This window comes from Labeo rohita, chromosome 15 (genome assembly GCF_022985175.1).
Source record: "Labeo rohita strain BAU-BD-2019 chromosome 15, IGBB_LRoh.1.0, whole genome shotgun sequence".
Classification (NCBI taxonomy): Eukaryota; Metazoa; Chordata; class Actinopteri; order Cypriniformes; family Cyprinidae; genus Labeo; species Labeo rohita.
The window spans coordinates 18,034,658-18,055,821 of NC_066883.1; the positions used below are offsets into that span (position 1 = coordinate 18,034,658).

At 35.5% G+C, this 21,164-nt stretch overlaps 3 protein-coding genes across 3 annotated transcripts; all 3 read left to right on the forward strand.

The window, feature by feature from the left end:
• Positions 1-1,493: 1,493 nt before the first annotated feature.
• Positions 1,494-7,721, forward strand: LOC127177368 (nuclear factor 7, ovary-like). The gene is made up of 8 exons (XM_051129621.1): positions 1,494-1,631; positions 3,291-3,351; positions 3,491-4,023; positions 4,114-4,209; positions 4,365-4,598; positions 4,676-4,811; positions 5,107-5,133; positions 5,254-7,721. Exons 2-8 carry the CDS (start codon positions 3,318-3,320, stop codon positions 5,793-5,795), a joined length of 1,602 nt encoding a protein of 533 aa, XP_050985578.1. The 5' UTR covers positions 1,494-1,631; positions 3,291-3,317; the 3' UTR covers positions 5,796-7,721.
• A 500-nt stretch (positions 7,722-8,221) lies between these two features.
• Positions 8,222-14,765, forward strand: tmprss5 (transmembrane serine protease 5). Its single transcript, XM_051128753.1, is given in 14 exon segments — positions 8,222-8,242; positions 8,244-8,480; positions 9,590-9,734; positions 9,913-10,011; positions 10,116-10,229; positions 11,245-11,380; positions 11,832-11,945; positions 12,022-12,065; positions 12,162-12,324; positions 13,419-13,603; positions 13,699-13,797; positions 13,917-14,059; positions 14,156-14,308; positions 14,638-14,765. Coding segments are annotated over 14 exon segments (1,662 nt in total). The 3' UTR covers positions 14,647-14,765.
• Positions 14,766-16,035: 1,270 nt separating this feature from the next.
• pih1d2 (PIH1 domain containing 2) lies at positions 16,036-19,747 on the forward strand. Its single transcript, XM_051129762.1, has 5 exons — positions 16,036-16,471; positions 16,670-16,793; positions 18,737-18,985; positions 19,097-19,371; positions 19,552-19,747. The coding sequence occupies exons 1-5, from the start codon at positions 16,286-16,288 to the stop codon at positions 19,684-19,686; spliced, it is 969 nt and encodes a 322-aa protein (XP_050985719.1). The 5' UTR covers positions 16,036-16,285; the 3' UTR covers positions 19,687-19,747.
• Positions 19,748-21,164: the final 1,417 nt, after the last annotated feature.

The window sequence follows — 21,164 nt, forward strand, 5'->3', positions numbered from 1 at the left end:
ATGATGCGTTTGATACAGTGTTTCATAAAAAACACAAGAAGAAAAAAACTTTCATTTACCTTTATTACTACTTATTCAACAACATCTTATCAGATAAGAAAGATTTTTAACAAAAAACACTGCCATTTGATGTCTTCGGACCCTGAATTGAGTCATCCAAGAACAGGTCAAAAATATAAAATTAACTATATTTTTACATGTGCTTCAACCCATTTTGTGTTATTCAATGTCCATGTGGTTTGTGTTATGTGGGAAAAACATCTCGACAACTGAAACAAAGGATCAGTGAACATAAGAGTTTAATTAGGAGAAAAGATATTACGTATCCATTTGCTGCACACTTCCTTTCTTTTAATCATGATGTGTCATCCTTACGCATTTTGGGGACTAAAACTGTTCCACCAAGAGGTGGTGACATTAAGACATGGATTGTTTTGGATTGTGACTTTGCAAACTTTATCAACCTTGGGGTTAAATAATGAAGCATCGTTTAATGTAATGTTGTAAAGTATTTATTTATTTATTTATTTATTTGTATATCTGTATATATTGTAAACTTTTTAAGATGAAATCTGTTGATATTGTGACTGTACAAACATGATTATTTTTGTGTTTGCATAAAGGAACATCATTTATTTGTAATGTTGTTAAGTTTTTCCTACTGGATATTTGAGCCCTTGTTATTTATGACATATATCATAAATATGGCATTCATTGGTTGTGAGTGTATTTTAAAATTGTCTTGTCTTTAATAGTATACATATGCCTGATGAAGCTCAGTGGACCGAAACATTACTTGTGACAATAAACTTTAATATTTAACAAGTACTGATAGTGTGCAGGATTGCATCTTTTTATATTTTTGATTCAACAATGGTTTTCCAGCTTAGAAAATCTGCTATAATTATCAGTTAAATCTACTAAATATTGTGCAGTTGCATCAGCTAAAGCTAAAAAAAAAAAAAAAAAACAGAAAACAGGCTCTGTCAATCCCCCACAGCCTAATTTTCATTAGAAAACATTAAAAATTGCCTATCCTCAGTATATATTTTGAAAATATTTACATGTATTTATGTTGTACATTGTATTTATTTATATTATATATAAATATATTTCATATAAACTTAACATATTTTTCTTAAACATATACATGCATGTGCGTGTATATATACATAATAAATATTCATAGTACTCACATATATTATGTACACAAAAACGTTTATTTTGGAGATATATATATATATATATATATATATATATATATATATATATATATATATATATATTGTATTATATTGTAAAGTCCTTCACGTAATTTTAATAAAATATCATAAACCAATTTATTAACTGTTGAAAAACGCTGCAGAAAACACGACTGTCATCTGCTACACAGTTGTGATTTGTCACGTCAAAAATATGTAAACACGGGTTGTATTCACCTATTTTTTATATCTTATAACAAAAAAAAGGGAAGAAAAAAAAGATGGGAGTGTCTCTGATATCACTGGAAGTGAGTCCTGCCGCAAGTGAAAATGAAACTAAACTGATCTGAAAACCGCTCAACTAAGGAAACAAGCAAAAGATTGATTGATTGATTGGTAATCTAAGACCACAGCTAATACTTAATTCAGGTAGGTGATAGTAACGTTTACTAAACCACTGTGTAGCCTAACATATAAATCGTTGTGCAATACCAGGTTTATGCATACGTCAAATACACAGCTTTGTTTGGTTGTAAAGAGAGTGGCGTGTGCTGTGAAAACTTAAGAATCAGGAAGCAACTGGAGACAAGGTGAAATCTGAACATGAAATTCTAATTATATTTTAAATAACATTTTTAACCAAGATACCCCTTAACAAAAAAAGTATACTTCGTTTATTTTATTAAGTATGCTTAAGTAAAGTTCAAGTATATTTTTAAGTATACTAGTAAGTATACAAATATCAGTGTACTAGTAGTATACTTTTAAGTGTACTATTTCTATACTCCTTGGGACTAAATTGGCCCACTTTTTCTAGTATATACAAGTATACTTTTAAGTATAACAGAAGTAAACTTTGAGTACACAACTAGTTTACATCTATGTTTTTAGTTTGTACTGTAAGTATACTAAAAGTGAACTTATAGGTATACTGATAGTTTACTAATTAAATACTTTTAGTATATTTTGAAGTGTAGTCTCAGTAAACTACTACTTTAATGGTTTTATACTGCCGGTATACTCGTAAATTTTCTTTAAGTGAACTTTACATCAAGTGTACTACTATGTCCCTATTTAGGTATTAATTTGTATAGATTTTGTTATATGAATATCTGAACATACAAAACATCAAAAGAAAGTACAGGGTAGCTGCTTGTAAACAAAAACATTTTATTCTAGTTTCATGCATCCATTTTTTATAAACATTTGAATGTGGGTAAAGTTTCATTAATAAAAAATAAACATTTTGAACAAAATGCTAAAAACAAAATACTAATTATGATAAATCAAAAGGTAGATGGAGTTGATCAACACCCCAAATCATTGGGGTAATGATAAACAATCATTATTACCTCTTTATGGATCGACATTTTATTTCATAACGTTACACAGTTGTACATATCTATGGTTTTGATCCTGTTTTATGTTTGATGATTTTGATTACACGTGGAAGCAGATTCTTCTATCTTGTTTTGGAAAATAACAATGAAAACACGGATTCTCAGAGCACAAGTATATCTCAAATACTTAGACTTTTTCTAAGTATAAATCAAGTATACTTAAATGTCATTTTAAGTATATTGCTGAAAAGTATATAAAGCACATATCTGAGAAGTACATAAAAGTATACTTAAAGTATTTTTAGTTTAAAAGAAGTATAGCGCACTTGAATAAACTTCTTTTTCGTAAGGGGAGAAGTTTTAAAACTTTGTTATTTATGTGTTTTTGGTGACACCAGATTAAACTGCACTTAAAATGTTTTCAGACTGATTTCATGAACTTCAATCTGCCATTGTTTCACATAGTCCCTATAGCTGCTTACGTAATTGTTGCTGTGTCAGGCTGGTTGGGCAGGTTGTGCTATACTCAAACAAGCAGATCAATGTTTTGACAAATAAAACCAACCTACTAACAGATTACTTACAGTACAGCTGTCTATGTACAAAGTATTAGTTATGAGAGAGTATTTGGGCATGCAGAATCTTACATACTTCATCATTAAGAAACATGACTGAGTGTTTCAGTTGTTTGTCAGGTTTCATACTGTGAAATAATACATGTTGTGTGTGGGGACTTTTTCCTGAATAGGTTTCAAGAGGACTCGATGAACAAAGAATGATGGCAGAATCTTCAACATCAGCAAAACAATGTAAGGACATAATAATTCTTATTCTTATTGCTTAAAAGAAACACTAGTAGCTGATTGTACATTTTTAACCATGATGATATTCCTGTATATGTATACATAAACACAACATGTAGATGATATGGTGCTTCTTCCTCTTTAGCTATGTCAGAGGAGCTCAAGTGCTCGATCTGTCTGGATGTGTTCACTGATCCAGTCAGCACTCCATGTGGACACAACTTCTGTAAGAGCTGCCTGAACCGGTGCTGGAACAACAGTCAGACCTACAACTGTCCATTCTGTAAAGAAACATTCAATAAAAGACCCGACCTCAAGATCAACGCAGGACTCAGACAGGTTGTGCAGCTCTTTAAGGAACAGCTTTGTGAGACAAAATCTGAAGTTCTCTGTGACATCTGTGAAGATAAACAGATGAAAGCGCTGAAGATGTGCCTGGTCTGTCAAAGCTCGTACTGTCAAACTCACTTGAAGCCTCATTACAGAGTTGAAAAGTTAAAGAAACACAAACTAATCGATCCTGTGGTGAATCTTGAGACATATGTCTGTCAGAAGCATGACAAACCTCTGGAGCTGTTCTGTACAGATGATCAGACATGTGTGTGTTTGCTTTGTGCTGTAACAAACCACAGGAATCACAACACTGTTTCTGTAGAGGAGGAGAGCTGCGCAAGGAAGGTAACAACAGCAGTGCAGGTTTTAAAATGAGATTTGTGTTGAATGGTCTGGAATTTCATCAGTATCTGTGTGTTCTGTTCTGTCTAATAGCCTCAGCTGTTGAAGATGCAGTCAGATGTGCAGCAGACGATCCAGGACAAAATTAAGAGAATTCATGAACTCAAACACTCAGCAGAAATCAGAAAAGTGAGTACTCACAGGAAAGTTTTTAACATATTTTTTAGTCTAATGTGCTTTAAAAAATTCTATGTATCCCTTAAGACAAGGGTCTCCAACCTTGCTACTGGAGAGCTATTGTCCTGCAGATTTGTGTCCTACAATGTTGTTGATTAATTTATTAGAAAACATCAGAGAAAGAGAAAGCAGACAGTATTGAGCTCTTCACCGATCTGATTCGCTCCATTGAGAGATGTCAGTCTGAGCTGCTGGAGATGATGGAGCAGAAGCAGAAAGCAGCAGAGAAGCAGACTGATGAGCTGATTAAAAAGCTGGAGAAGGAGATCACTGAGCTTAAGAAGAGAGACACTGAGCTGGAGCAGCTCTCACACACTGAGGATCACCTGCACCTCCTACAGGTCAGTGTCCTTCTGTCTGCTCACAGCACAGCACAACACTTCCCATACTGAGGGATTTTTGCTCTCTCCTGATGTAGATTTACCCATCACTGATCATCCCTCTACCCACCACCAGCTGCACTGAGATCAGTATTAGTGACACTAATGTGGGGCCTCTGATTAGATCTCTGACTCAGCTACAGAACACTCTTGATGAGAAGCTCAGCAAATCTGGTAAGAAAATATCAGACTTCATTTTGACAGTAAAGTAAAAACAGACACCTGCAAATGAAAAAAGCCAATGATCAGGCATGCAATAGCTTCCAAAGCTGGTGGCCCTTCTCCCGTGGTTACAGAGATCCTTAGTCCCGTGGTCCTGGACCTATCTTGTTCTGTTTCCCTTGAGGTGGTTGCATCTGCTGTAGCTTCCTTGAAATCTGCTTCACCGCTCCTTGTTTTCCTGTTTCTGAGTTTGTTTCTTGTATTGTATTAAAACTTCTCTCACATTTATTGTCATTTGTCTCCACAGTTCTGAAGAGGATGCAGCAACATGCAGGTACAATCTGTGTTGTGCATGTTGACACTCTTAAGAGTTTAAAATCATATGCCAAAACACATGAAAAACTGTTGTACTGTGAAGTTTAATTTGAACATTCATATCTGATCTCTCTTCCAGTGGATGTGACTCTGGATCCCAATACATGTTATCCAAAACTCATCCTGTCTGATGATGGAAAACAAGTAACATATGGAGACACTAAACGTGAACTCCCAGACAACCCAGAGCGGTTTGACAGTTGTTGTTCTGTCCTGGCAAAAGAGGGATTCGCATCAGGGAGGTTTTATTTTGAGGTGCAGGTGAAAGAAAAGACTGATTGGGATTTAGGAATAGCTAAAGAATCCATTACCAGAAAAGGTGTAATCAAAGGGAGTCCTGAAAATGGATACTGGATTATAGTTCTGAGAAATGGGAATCAGTACATGGCTCGTGAATCTCCCTTTGTCTCTCTGTCTCTGAGAGCGAAGCCTCAGTTTGTAGGTGTGTTTGTGGATTATGAGGGGGGTCTGGTGTCCTTTTATGATGTGGAGTCCAGATCTCTCATTTATTCTTTCACTGGTCAGACTTTCACTGGGAAACTCTTCCCATACTTTAGTCCTGGTACTAAACAAGAAGGTAAAAATGCAGCACCACTGATCATCCTAAATGTGAGAAAATAATGTTTTAATGCTGCAGTTGCAATCAAACTTACTGACCGAGACATTCTGCTGCTATGAATTAAAGTTTATGAAAAACATTAAACCACAGAATTAATAATCTATTATAGAAAGTTTATTAGTACATCACTGAGTGATTCTGAAGATGTAAAGTAGATAAAAAAAAAAAATCAAAATCAAAGTGGCTCTAATCTTTCATTATTGAACCCCTAAAAGTCATATGTTGTAGAGTGTACTTTGAGATGCCTTTGCGCTGAGGCTGGTATTTTAGCGAGTTTGAAGAAAAAGTATTTGATGGACGTATAATATGTGTCAAGAGCATTCACTCAGTATCATTATCTCATTTTTGACCGAGATGGCTTTTAGCTGGTTTTGCATCTGAACTCTTCATTTCCACTTCCTGAAGCAGCAAATCACCTCCATAAAAAGACTGGTCCACCTCCTTGTTTGACCATGAGGATGGTTTTCTTTTGCTCATATGCCTAGCTATATTTGGACCAGATATACCACTGATCCATGGTTCCTCAAAAAAACGGGTGTGTTCTCTATGCTCTTTGAAACATTCTTTCAGAACTTCACAGGTCTATACAAATTCATTTTAGCATATTCAAATCCATCTTGTTCAGAAGTGGTGTTCGGCACAATGTCACTACGTGAAGGCCAAGCTTGTTTAGCACTCTTCCAATACTCTCTGCTGAAATGTTGTTTCCACCTTTCACTATGTTATCTTGCATTTCTTTGTCAGTAGGCATTGCGGGTTTTCCCAGCTGATCTGATTATACTATTTCTTCTCTGTAGCTTTCCTGGGAGCTTTGAATGGTATTCAACTTGAGCACATGCATGGGCTAAATGTATGTATGTGTAACAGCTTAAGCTAATTAGGGGTCAAGCAATAGGTGCTTAGGCACCTATTGTATCCATTAGTTTTCCTCCTCATTTTTTTTCAAGTCTGTGGCAGCCCTTAGAACCACTTGTGAAAAAGTTATGAAATTTGGCACACTGATAGATGACAGTCTCAATATTGACCATAACAAATTTGTAGTGCCACCGAAAGGCCAAATTTTCAATCATTATTGTGCTAATAACTTTTGAACCGTAATGTCTAGAAGCAAAATTCTATTTTCCTATGATTCCTTGGTGAATGCATGACAAAATTTACATTTATACTGGTCAAGATTTTTTACAGTTTTGAATTACTTTTTTAAACTAGTTCTAGATAGTTTGTTTGATTTTTACCAAAACTGGCTCACATCATCTTCAGACAATGCTGGCAAAAAGGTATCAAAGATTCAAACAGTTCTTGTAATGCACGTTAACGCATTTGTGCAAAAATGTACATGTGGCTATATAATGCTTTAGCGGGTTCTGACTAAACTTGGTAAATGTTATACCAAGCATGACATGGGGGTACACATCTACTGGCAAAAAGATATATATATAAAAAATTTTACAGACACTTTAACATACTGTTATGAATCTTGTGATTCTTATAGAACCACTTACAGGAAAGTTATGAAATTTGGTATACAGATGGAGGACAGTCTCATCATTAACCACACCAGTGTATTTACATTTCTACAAGTTTAGAATTTTCTGAAAAATATACTTTAAAAAAAAAAAAAAAAAAAAAAACTCATACTAGATGGTTTGTCCAATTTTCACCAAAATTGGTTCAGATCATCTTCAGAGCATTCTGCCAAAAAGTTACATTTTGATATGTTTTCATGTAGTGCATTAACAAATTTGACAAATTTTGTGAAAAAATGGGCAAGACATTAACGTGACATTTGTTTGACATTTATGCGTGCCTATACATACACCTTTATTCATCTCATTTAGTATCTATTTTAAAAATCTGCTGTACCACTGTTACAAATAAAATTGTATTTGATATAATTTTGTTGATTTTTTTTTTCAGTCCATTTTCTTTTTTTCTGTTTCAGCTGTGAACGTTACATTACATGTAAAATGGTTCTATCTAAACAAACATCTTAATAAAGACCAGTGTTTATTTCTATAACTTATTTTGAAGGCAGAGATTATATGACTATCCCTTTCAAAACACACAAGACATTTTAGACATAACACAAGTTATTAAATATATGTTTTAACTGAAGGTTTACACAAAATAATGGCAGTAATATTTTCCATACAGGGGGTTGCCATTGAATAACTGTAACCTATTATTATTTGTAACTCTTTAAAATAACCTTCAAAGTAGAGACACAATCACTGATATACAGCTGATATCAGTTGTTTGAAATTCCTTCTAAGAGACTTTTCAACAAACTGTCATTACAAGCCTGTTCCCTGAAGCTGTGAATTGTCAGGTAATAAACTTGTAGCACAGTGGACACACCACGCTGGCACAGGTGAAGGTGGTGCTACTCAGCTTGTATCCTATCAGTGACAGGTGGATATCTTTGGAGATGTTTGGCCCTACAAAGGGCTGGTTCAGGCAGTCAGGATAGGCCCCATGACCCCCTTGGTAAAACAACGGGTTCATTCTTTGCTCCGCTGCTGACCTCATTGTCTCTTTGTGAAGTGAAAATCCAGAGTTGCATTCTGCTCAGTGGTCAGACAGCTGCTGCTGTGCAGCATCTCTGCTGTGATGGAGGTGAGTGGATGAGAGAAAGAGTCCGAGCAGCTGCCACCAGGAAACTCTTGGATCTAAACAAAGAAAACATGGTGAGTTACTCCCATCATGCTCAAATACAGAAGCATGCCTAAAAATATGCTTCTTTTTTAGCAGTATGTGCTATATTTGGCCAGATTAAGATGAAGTTTGCATTATATTTTCAGTATATACACTCTCAGAAAAAAAAAGTACAGTTCTGTCACTGGAGCAGTACCCTAAGGTAAAAGTGAAAAGGTACAAATATGTACTTTTAAAGTACTATTATGTACTTTCAAAGTACTAAAATGTACCTTTAAGGTACTAATATGTAGCGTTTAGGGGTAGATAAGGTACAAATATGTACCTTTTCACTTTTGTACCTTTTTCTGACCGTGTATGAGAATTGCTAGCATGATTACATTTGCAGGTGGGACTTCTCAAAATGTTTTTTTTTTTTTTTTTAAACAAGAATCTCTTTATGCTTTATGAATTCTTTATTTACACTGAAATGAGTATGATTTATTTTATGAAAATATATATTCTACTGTTTACAGGATAAGTTCAAATCTTTAGTGAGAATGAGTGAATTCAATTTAATTTAGTGATGTTAATTTGACTTAAAACAACTCTAACTTGACTTTATTTTATATATTAAAAAAGAAGATTTTTTTCTAAAATCAGCTCATCACATTGAGTATCTTTACACTGCTATTGTTGTAAGTTTTCTTTTTTACAATACCTAAAAATTTGACAGCAATAACTTATTACTACTGTGTAGATCATCACTAGATCAGCAAAATGATGTTCACAACAAAAATGTACCACATTTACCAGTGTTGTTGTGCTCCTTGCTAGCTCTTACTGTAAATAAACCTATTAAAACTGAAAATTTATCACATGACCAACAACCTCCTACAATTTGTCACAAATAAATAACCTGTCAATAATTTGCAGTGCATGTATAATTGTATTGTGTTTGCTATACAAATGTTGACAAGGTATGTTCATTTGCATAAAAAAAAAAAAAACTGTACAAGTAGGAACGGTATTTTGAGCACAAATTCTTAAGTCAATATTGGTCCATTTACTGACATCAGAACAGTACATCAGATCTCTCTTATCATGGCTTACTGTTATAGATATGACACTGGGATTGATCATATCAGTGGTTGTATTACAGAGTCACAGTAGAGATGCTGTGGCAGTGATTGAGAATCCAGTGGTGGTCAGACAGTCTTTCCATCCAGAGCATCTGCAGGTGGACAGGATCGAGACGGGCCAGAATAATCCCACCTGGATCAGAGAGCTGCAGTTTCTCCATCCAGGCAAGTCTGTTATTAACACACACCTGAGGAGACATCTGATCTCTTAAAAGGATTTGCAAAGGTCATTAAAATACCTTTTTAAATTACCTAAAAAATGAGAACCTATAACTATAAGTCAGTGTTGTTTTGCCTTTTGGATTTTGGATAGTTGTTGAACAACTATTACTATTTCATACAGTGTCTGGCAAAGTGTCAGCCCATAAACTGGTGAGAGTGTTTGCAGCTCTCTGTGTACTGTGTCTGCTGGGAGGTGTTGTCATTGGAGTTTGGTTTATAGGTAATAAGTTAAATCACTCAAAAGCTTTGGTTAAATTCATGCACATATAATGTAGAAACACAGAGTGCTTAGATGAAGTATTTCTGCATTTAATGTCTTTGCAGTGAAAATTCTTTTAAAGCCAAACTCATCTCATAGCCCTGCAAGTGTAGGAGACACCAAAGACACGTCCTTCTGTAACATAACCGAGGACATCTCTGTGACAGACCCCAGGAAAGGTATTTGTCCCTTTATCTGTGAAAACAACAGAGACCCAACAGGTAAACAGCACAGTGGACATTCATCCAAACTCACTGGCATGATAAACAAAAGTGACGTAAACAGCCCATAATGCCCAGTGAAAGCTGTAACAACACATTAACAACAGAAGCTAACAAAAAGGAGAGAAAGTAAAAATGAAGTGGACAAGCAACGCCATTAGTATACTAGCTTGACTGCATTTTTCAGTAGCATGACTATAGTTCAACAAGTAGCGTAGTACATGTAGCAAATGTTGGAAAGTCAGATTCATTCCAGTGAATCTGTTCATTCAGATCCTGTAAATGACAAGATTAAAAACCGACCTGTTCAAGTCTCCTTTGTAACACCGTTGAATGATAAGGGGTTCAACCCTATTGTAATTGTTAGAATGGCCAAGATGCAGCGATCTACACGTAAAACTGATTGTGCAGACCAAACTGTAAGTCGTAGAGACTTAAAATTTGAAGGGATGGTACTAACACCGCTGACAACTTCACCAAGGTTTGCCCCAATTGGCCTGACGGAAGTGGTACAGCAAACAAAAGTAAGAAATTGCAAATCCTATAAAGCCTAAAGGAAAACTCAAAACTTCACAAAAGCTGGAGAGTACATTCAACAGGTGATTCTAAACTTGCATGCAAAGTTTTAAGGAGATCGGACCACAGCTGGTGCTATAATAGTCATAACCGTTCAAAAGCATAATATTTCTGTGGTTAAATTACCTGGATTTCCCAAAAATGTTTTTTTTTAAATCATTGATTTAGGTGGTTACAGGCTTACTAAATAATGTCTTTTTTCGTATGTGCTTAAAAGCGCTTGAACCCTGGTAATCGCTGCTTGCGGCTATATTTTTCACTTGCAATTTTAACACAAATACTTTTATTTGAAATATATCCTCTAAATAAATCAAAATAAAATATCATACAATCACAGTCCTGTCAACTGTGCTACAGTATGTTGTTTTAGGAGTGATTTTGACTGAATGGGGCTCAGTGTTTTACAGGATCAGTGCCGAGAACTCTATTCTGGAGATCCAGCTGGAGAAGGTACAGACGTGGCTTCCTGTATGTTACGAGAGGTGGAACTCTTCTCTGGGAACGCTTGTATGTCGACAGCTGGGCTATCTGAGGTGAGCATGCTGACAGCTGAATCACACACACACACACTTGCAGCTCTCAGCACCTTTCACTTGACTACTAGCTGTGGCTGTTTTCTGTAGGTCAACCATTCATAGAGTGACAGCAGTGTTGAAATATACTTTGAAGTCACGTTGACGTCTAATTCAAAACGTGACGTGTGCAGCATACAGACACATCAAGGAATATTAAAAGATAGTTCACCCACAAATGAAAACTCTGTCAACTTTCTTGTATGGTTTCTACTGCTGAGATATTTTGCAGAATTATAGAGCTTTTTCCATAAAATCAAAGTGAAAAGTGCCATCAGTCTCCAAAAAGGATGAAAAAGCTCAGTGAAAGTATTGTAAAGTGAGAATGATGTTGAAACAAATTTTCAGATGAACTGTTTTAATAACTGAGTTTTGTGAGAGATGAGTTTTGTCAAAATATATCTTCCTTCAGATTATCAAAGCACAAAGGGGTGAATTTGACTGATATTGGGCCGAACTACACAGATGGATTTGTCCAAATCACTGCAGAATACCAAAGCAATTTAGAGAGTTTATGGCGTTTCAGGTATTCAAGATAATACTAATCATTTTATTTGGCATAAGCTTTCAGAACAACACCTTTCACATGTTTTTTGTCACAGGGGAAGCTGTAGTACAGGAAAAGTTATAGCACTGAAATGTTTTGGTGAGTATAAATTTAATACAGAAGTCTGAAATAATACATGCTATCCATGTACACTGTCTGTTTGAGGCTGAGCACTCGTTTTTTGCTTAATCGTAGAGTGCGGGACCAGAGCAAAGTTACCTAGAATTGTTGGAGGAGTAGAAGCCTCTCTTGGCAGATGGCCCTGGCAAGTGAGTCTCTATTACAGTAACCGCCACATCTGTGGAGGATCCATCATCACCAACCAATGGATAGTTACAGCTGCTCATTGTGTCCACAAGTAAGATTCTACTTTTACAATAACTATGAAAATGTCAAAAATCTAAACAAGAAATACAAAATTAAAATTAAATAAGATTAAATATTTTAAAGGAATAGTTTACCCAAAATTAGCTGATAATATACTCACTCTTAGGCCATCCCAGATGTAAATGAATTTGTGTCCATATCAGAACAGATTCAGAGAAATTTAGCATCACTTTCTCAACAACGGATCCTCTGCAGTGAATGGGTACCGTCAGAATGAGAGTCCAAAAAGTTAATTAAAACACCACAATAATTCAGATTAATCCACATGACTCCAGTCCAACTTATGAAGTGAAAAGCTACTTGTTTGTAATAAACAAATCTATCATTAAGGCCTTTGAACTTTACAGTTTAAACCACCAAAACAGTCCATAATCTAAAATAATACTACCTCTTGTGAAAAAGTCCATCCCCTGTTGTCCTCTCATATCAAAATCCAACAAAATATTTGTTTAGATATTTTTTTTTTCTGTTTTTGCTTGTAAACTGTGTTTGATCTGTGCATATTTGGAGAAAAGTAAAATTATGAATAGAGGATTCATATTTTAGCCAAAAGCATGTTTTTAAGTTAAAAAAACATTATAATCATGGATTTGTTTCTGCGAAACATGCAGCTTTTCACTTCACAAGACATTAATTGATGGAGATGTATGGATTACTTGTGGATTGTTGTGATGTTTTTATCAGCTGTTTGGACTCTCATTCTGACGGCACCTATTCAATGCAAATGATCCAGTTCTACGCAAGTGATGTAATGCTAAATTTGTTACAATAAAGAAGCAAAGTCATCTACATCTTGGATGGCCTCAGGGTTAGTAAATTTTCGCAAATTTTCATTTTTTTTTTTTGGGTGAACTGTTTTCTATGTTTTTGTGCAACTCACCCATTGGAGCTCTGTAGTTGTTAACAATAGTGTTGGAATGTGGTGTGGTGAATACAAAAGGTCCAGGATTAAATAGATGACAGGCACTGCAACATAATGCATAATGCCACTAGAGTTTCCAACTGGGCTCTGTAAACAAATGTATTATAAGTGTGTATATCATCTGATTTGCTTGCTTATTGAAGCTACAGGCTACCTCAAGTGTCCAGTTGGGTGGTTTACGCTGGTATTGTAACCAGCAACTCAGCTAAACTGGCTCAGTACCAAGGCTTAGCTGTGGAGAGGATCATCTACAACAAGAATTACAACCACAGGACTCACGACAATGATATTGCTTTGGTGAAATTAAGAGCTCCTTTGAATTTCTCAGGTGACCAATATTCAGTAAATGTGTCACTGTGTGTGACATGTGTTTCATAATATCTTTGAGTTACTTCAGGTTTTAAACTTGCTTTACACACCCAGACACCATCAGGCCCGTGTGTCTACCTCAGTATGACCATGATCTACCAGGAGGAACCCAGTGCTGGATCTCTGGTTGGGGATATACACAGCCAGATGATGGTACTGTTTTTCTACAAATGTAAATGCATGGATATTTAAAACAAATACATATTATTTAAATATTAGTAATATAGAAATTGTACTGTATGTAAATGAAAATTATCCATTCTTTTTTGCAGTTCATATACCAGAGTTTCTCAAAGAGGCAACTGTACCTTTAATAAGCACAAAGAAATGCAATAGCTCTTGCATGTACAATGGAGAGATCACCCCTCGTATGCTCTGTGCAGGATATACAGAAGGAAAAGTAGATGCATGTCAGGTGAGCTCCTTGCTACTCAAAATGTTTCTCAAATATATATGACATTAATATAATAAATTTGTGAGAAGACATTGTAATGAATCTTAATTTTCTTAGGGGGACAGCGGAGGTCCTCTGGTTTGCCAGGATGATAATGTCTGGAGGCTGGTTGGTGTTGTTAGCTGGGGAACAGGCTGTGCTGAGCCAAACCATCCAGGAGTTTATACCAAAGTGGCAGAGTTTTTAGGTTGGATATATGAGATTATAGAGGTAAGTAAATGAAAAGACATCATTAACTCTTGAAATGAAGAGTTCAGATGCAAAAGCCTCTAAATCCATCTGACATATTTCTTTAAAATGAGCATTTCTTTCTGGCTACTTTGTATAGGTTTCTATGTAAGTACTGGTACTACTGATTGGGCTGAGGCTGGAATTTTGTGAGTTTGAAGTAAAAGTATTTGATGGATGTATACTATGAGTCAGGAGCATTCACTCAATAGCTGGTTTTGGATCTGAATTCTTCAAATATAAACTTAAACCGTTAAGTGATATACTGTGTCCTCTTGTTCTCTGCTCTTACATCTTGATTTCTGTCCTAGAGCTACTAAAGACTGATATTTGATTGTAGAAGAGAAGAATATCCTGATCATTTTTTTTTTTAAATTGTGGCCATTTTTTATTTATTATATTTTATTATATAAAGCCTCAACATTTACACAGAATGGTAATGGTTATGTTTGTGCATTACATGTTTACTGTATGTTGTGTTACTTAAAAAAATTGTTTTTTAAAAATAAATATTTAACATTTACAACAGAGGAAAATGAGCTGTTACGTTTATTTTTTATTCATTAAACACCACAGCTATATTCTCAAAAATAAGTTTTTGATGTATAAGTATTGATGTTATTATTGTTATTCTGCTTTTGCACAGTTGGATTGTTTTTGTGTGTGTGTGTGTGTGTGTGTGTGTTTGCATGTTTTATGGCGACATTCCATAAGCGTAATGGTTTTTATACTCCCTGGTGAAAAAACCAGCATATGCTGGTAGGTATGTTTTGATGCTGGAATTTCGGTTAGGTAGGCTTTGATGCTGGTTTATGCTGGTCCTTTGCTGGTTCAGGCTGGTCCTTGACCAGCAACATGACCAGCATAAACCAGCTAAGGACCAGCATAAACCAGCAAAGGACCAGCTTAAACCAGCATCAAAACCTACCTAACCGAAATTCCAGCATCAAAACATACCTACCAGCATATGCTGTTTTTTTTCACCAGGGCTGTACAAACTGTATTTTCTATTGCCCTACACCTACCATACACCAAAACCTAGCCCTCACAGGAGACTGTGCACACTTTTACTTTCTCAAAAAAACTCTGCATGATTTATAAGCCTGTTTTCTCATGGGGACCTCACAAATGTCCCCACAAGGTCAAAATTTACTGGTATTACTGTCCTTGTGGGGACATTTGGTCCCCATAATGTGATAAATACCAGGTAAACACACACAACATGTGTGTGTGTGTGTGTGTGTGTGTGTGTGTGTGTGACTGTCTGTAAAGCCTAATCGAGTGTATTTCATAAACGTGAATTTAGGTCTAACACTGATTTCATCAACAAAGTCTGGCTCCTGTTTAATCAAATGGAACGCCCTGGTCCGCTGCTATCACGGTAAATCTGTTACTTTTCTCAGCGCTGGTAAGCCTGGTCCAATCATAGTCGCTTGTGATTACAAAATATGATTAAGTACATTTTATAAATTTGTAGTGATTGCACTAGATGAATCACCAAATTGTACTTTTTTCACAATTTATAAACGTCTTCAGTAAGACAAAAAAAATGTTAGATTTAATTCGCAGGATTCGGCTTTCTGATGCCTTTCACAACCTGAATGAAATCGGTTATTTTGAGTAAACAGCACCATCTATCGGAAGACTGGGAACAGTGCATGTGTTAGATTAGTTTCTATGGTAACCTTTGAGTTTAGAAAGGAGAAAAAGCTTGTCCTGGAGTGATCATTTATCTAGCTCTTTTGCAAAACATTGTCTCGTATAGTTCTGTAATTTTTACACCAATCGACCAAGCATTTGTTACTAAATATTGTATATGGTGAACCTCGGTCTAGGTCCCAACATTTTTTAATATTAGTTTTAGCCTTCAGCCAGCGTGAGTAACGTTATGTTTTTATAGGAAGGCTATTTATCTAGCATTTCGTTTGGTTGTTACTGTAGTTTCGGTACATTTTGAGCATGGAAATCCCTGGCTATGATAATAAGGCAGCTCTGCAGCAGGTGAATCAGCTTTGGTCGATGTTAGATGACATGTCTCAGAATAATCCGGAGGAGTACAGGACCTTCATTGAACGCCAGTTACGGGAAGGAGCTGAGTTTCACTCACCGCCACAGTGTCACGCCTGCATCCGCACTGCTTTTCTGGTAAACTACACCTTTAACATTTGACCAGACTCTGTTATGACTTATTTCATAGAGCCAAACAAACAAAATGATCACTACAGCTGTATAAGAGCACTTTAGTGGCTTTATTATTTGATTTGATTACATACAACATGTCTTTTAGCTGCTTTTCTTAGCTACCTTTTTTCAGCTAGACGTTCTCTCTGTTTACCTTTTCAGGGACCAAAGAAGGGAATATTATACATTAACATGTGCGCTTGGAAACGTGTACCAGCGCCCACTTCTTACAGTGATCCTGTTCCTGTGTGTGGAGGACGAATGGAGACTGTGACTGAGGAGAACGGTACAAAAACTTCATCTCAACCTCAAAGAAGTTCACTACCAGAATGAAAATTCCTTGATATTTTACTCACCCCCATGTCATCCAAGATGTTCATGTTTTTCTTTCTTCAGTCGAAAAGAAATTAAGGTTTTTGAGGAAAACATTGCAGGGTTTTTTTTTCCATATAGTGGACTTCAGCAGGTTGAAGGTCCAAATTGCAGTTTCAAAGGGCTCTACACGATCCCAGCCGAGGAATAAGGGTCTTATCTAAAGAAACAAAAGGTCATTTTCTAAGAAACATACAAATTTATGTACTTTTTAACCACAACCTTGTTGAAAAAAACAGCATATGCTGATTAGGTAGGTTTTGATGCTGGGATGCTGGTTTTACCTGGTTTATGATGGTCCTTTGCTGGTTTATGCTGGTTCTTAGCTGGTCATGGACCAGCAAAGAGCCAGCATAAACCAGCAAAGGACCAGCTAAAACCAACATCCCAGCATCAAAACCTACTTAACCAGCATATGCTGTTTTTTTCAACAGGGAAATTCTTGTCTTGCATTAGCTCAACCTCAGGCATTACGTAATCACACACGTGTGATGTAGATGGAGGTACCCAGTGTTTACAAGTTGAACATGCAAAAAAAGTCAAACGGCCTTTACGAAAAACTTAAAACAATGACGTCAAATGATTTTAAAGATGGAGGAAAAAATGAGATGGAGTTTTTGAGATTTTTTTACCCTAACCTACTTTTTTTTAAAGGAGAAGTTCACTTCCAGAACAAAAATTTACAGATAATTTACTCACCTTCTTGTCATCCAAGATGTTCATGTCTTTCTTTCTTTAGTTGATAAGAAATTATGTTTCTTGAGGAAAACATTTCAGAAATTAACTCCATGTAGTGGACTTCAATGGTGCCCCCAAGTTTGAACTTTTAAAATGTAGTTTAAATGCGGCTTCAAATGGCTCTAAATGATCCCAACCTAGAAAGAAGGGTCTTATCTAGTGAAACGATCAGTAATTTTTGAAACAAATTGACAATTTATATACTTTTTATCCTCAAATGCTCGTGCGTAGTCTGTGTAATCCGGGTCAATACAGTTAGGGTATGTTGAAAAACTACCATCTCATTTTCTTCTTCAACTTCAAAATCGTCCTACATCGCTGTTTTACCTTTTTTTTGTGAAGGGCATTTGAACTTCTTTGCATGTTAACTTTGTAAACACTAGGCCAGTACTTCTCCAGTGATGTAGGACGATTTTGAAGTAGGGGAAGAAAACGAGATGGGATTTTCAACATACCCTGTCTTGAACCAGAAAAAAACGCAGATAGTTCACGCAGACCTAGACAAGAGGAACATTTGAGGTTAAAAAGTGTATAAATTGTCCATTTGTTTTGTGATTACGCAATACGTGAAGACGGACATCGCAGAGCTTGTGCAAGATGAGCATTTGTGGCTAAAAAGTATGTAATTTTTTTTTTTTCGTAAGAAAATGACCGATCATTTCACTAAATAAGACCTTTATTCCTTGGCTGGTATTGTGTAAAGCCCTTTGAAGCTGCACTGAAACTGCTGTTTGGACCTTCAACCCATTGGCCACCATTGAAGTCCATTAAATGTAGAAAATTCCTGGAATGTTTTCCTCAAAAAAACTTAATTTATTTGCGAATGAAGACAGAAAGACGTGAACATCGTGGATGACATAGGGATGAGTAAATTATTAGAAAATTTTCATTCTGGAAGTAAACTTTTCTTTTAAGGATTAAAATTCAGTGCTTTCAAAACATTTTCTTTGTAACCAAAACACTTTTTAGGTGGAATTTGTTCTATTATGCATTGGTTCCTAGTCTCGTATTCCAATCCAAGTTACTCACCAACTGTCTCCTTGATGAACTCTTTTCTCCTTAGACTTGATTCTTAAACACCTTATATTGAGACAATCTGATCTCCTGTGTGTTTTACAGAGGAATACAGTGTCATTGATGTGGCCTTCAACCCTGAGGTTCTGCAGATGTCAGAGAAAGACAAACATGAGAAGGAGAAGCTTCACCTACTTGCTCTGAACTTCATCCAGGGGCAGCACAATCTGAATCTGTCCCAGCACTACAAACTCACCAAAGACAAAATCAAAGGCAGAATTCAGGATATGAAGCAGCGTCTCATGTCACCACAGACGTGCAAATCTTCTGCCAAAAACCCACAATCTGAACCAGGTAAAATGCACATACTTTTGAAACTTGGAGACACTTTGAGCTTCATCTCATAATGAAGTGATTTTGAAGACTGCAGTGCAATATTGAGTGATTCCACCTCTCTTTGTGTAGCCCCATCACTCCTGCAGCAGATCTCTTCACTGCGGCTGGCTGAAAATAATGAGGACTCGACCATCCAACTGAGCATGGAGCAGGAGAAGAAACCAGCCCGACCAGGTCTCATTGAGGTGATTTCCAGCACAGAATCAGACCAATCTCAGCCACAACAGCCCAAGCATCATCTCACAATCTGTCCGGATGGCAGCAGCTCATCTCGGATTCTGCAGCTGAGAGTTGAGCTTCCTGGGGTGAGATCTGTGTCACAGTGCCAGCTCAGCATCTCTCAGGTTAGTGTTCCCAGTATTTTAACTGTGTGGGGTTTTAATTACAAACTCTTTTATTTTATTTTATTATTTTTTGTCATCTGTTTTTTTCCAGTTTCTGGTTTAACCTTTGCACAGGCCTTATATTGTACATGTTTTTGTTTGTGCTGTGAACTCAATAAGGGGTTGGTTTTTATTATTTAGGATGATATTCTCCTGGAAGTAGAAGACCTTTATTATCTTCATCTTCAGTTTCCTGAGTTGGTCAAGGAGGAGACATGCACTGCAACATTTAATAAGAAGAAACAAATTCTAAATGTTACAGTGACTGTGTTATGAGGACATTTAACTCTTATTTATCCAGAAACAGAGAACATAAACACTATAGTTGTATAACTGACTGTTGTCTTAAAGATCATTAACCATGCAATGAAATTCATGGCGACATCAATAGTTATTACATGCATAATTTTTGGCCTCAACAGGTATTTTTTATACACAGACATCGGTTCTTCACAGAGATTAACTAGGAACGCACCAAAATAATAATACAGATATTAATAAAAATGTCAATAATTTAATGTTATTGCTGTTAAAATAAAACAATTATTGATTTGAAATAATTATTTGATGTTAAAATTCTGTATTATTTTAAATAATGTAAGAAAAGAACACTATAAAGTAAAATGTCTCGTTAAAAGTGAATTTAGACATCACAACGTTGTAAAGTACAGTTTCATTTTTAGATTTGCTGAAGTAAATGTTAGTATGAAAAATGTAATATCCACATAAATTACATATCCAATACCCAAAAATGATAAAAAGCCTCTAATATCAGCAGATAACCACCCTGTTGAAAAAAAAAAAACAGCATATGCTGGTTACGTATGTTTTGAAGCAGGCTGCTGGTTTGAGCTGCATTTGGCATTTCAGAAAATTAAGAAAAAAAACTGTTCACTAACACATTTTTTTCCAGTATCTTATTGAAAATGTATTTAATTTTAATAATTCAGTGCTTGCCAAACACAAGTTATTTTCTTTTTTTACTTTTAATGAAAAAACAGATGTTTTTATGGCATTGTTTGTCAACTCTGTTACATACAAATTAGGCAATGTGTAGAAATAACAATAAATTATAACAGGAAAAATCCTTCCTGTTTATTAAGCAAACAGTCCTTACATTCCAACGCTTGAAACTGAGATGATGTTTCACTTATGCGTATCTTAAAAATTAAAAAAATCTTATGTCTTCATAGAACCGTCCACTTGGAGCAAATGTTTTCATTTGAAAATGTATTATATACAATATCCAGTAAAAAAAAAAAAAAAAAAAAAACTTGTTAAAATATTATAAGGGTGCGAAAATAAATCAGTAATGTTTATGAGATTTAAACAACCTTTTTTTTTTATTGTAAAAAATAGTTAATTAACAGAGCTGACATTTTAAGTAACAGAATTGTAAAGTAACAGAATTGTCCGGTGGACTGTCAATTTTGTTACCGCATTGTTACTCTTCCTTGGTAACAGAGTTTGACAGTAACAGAATTGACAGAATTTTATTTATTTTTTGCTAGCATAAATGCTAAGAGCACATGGCACTAATGAAATCATAATTAAAAGATCTTTAAATAACACAAAGTTTGATCATTGAAAAATTCAGTTTTCCTTTTGATATTGTGGTAACAGTTTCGACAGACTCTTTAGAGCTTCTATAAATAAAATGAAATGTTACCAAAACAAAAGTACAATTAAATATTTTGATGACAATAATTATTGTGTATTATTGTGTCAAAAATTAAATATTTTTGGGATGATGG

Excerpts from the sequence above, each read along its gene's own strand:
- LOC127177368 (XM_051129621.1), top strand. The coding sequence starts at position 3,318 with ATGATGGCAGAATCTTCAACATCAGCAAAACAAT. Across the intron at positions 4,024-4,113 it reads AGGAGAGCTGCGCAAGGAAG|CCTCAGCTGTTGAAGATGCA; the intron begins GTAACAACAGCA and ends TCTGTCTAATAG. Across the intron at positions 4,599-4,675 it reads ATCACCTGCACCTCCTACAG|ATTTACCCATCACTGATCAT; the intron begins GTCAGTGTCCTT and ends CTCCTGATGTAG.
- pih1d2 (XM_051129762.1), top strand. The coding sequence starts at position 16,286 with ATGGAAATCCCTGGCTATGATAATAAGGCAGCTCTGCAGCAGGTGAAT. Across the intron at positions 16,794-18,736 it reads GACTGTGACTGAGGAGAACG|AGGAATACAGTGTCATTGAT; the intron begins GTACAAAAACTT and ends TGTGTTTTACAG. Across the intron at positions 18,986-19,096 it reads AAACCCACAATCTGAACCAG|CCCCATCACTCCTGCAGCAG; the intron begins GTAAAATGCACA and ends CTCTTTGTGTAG.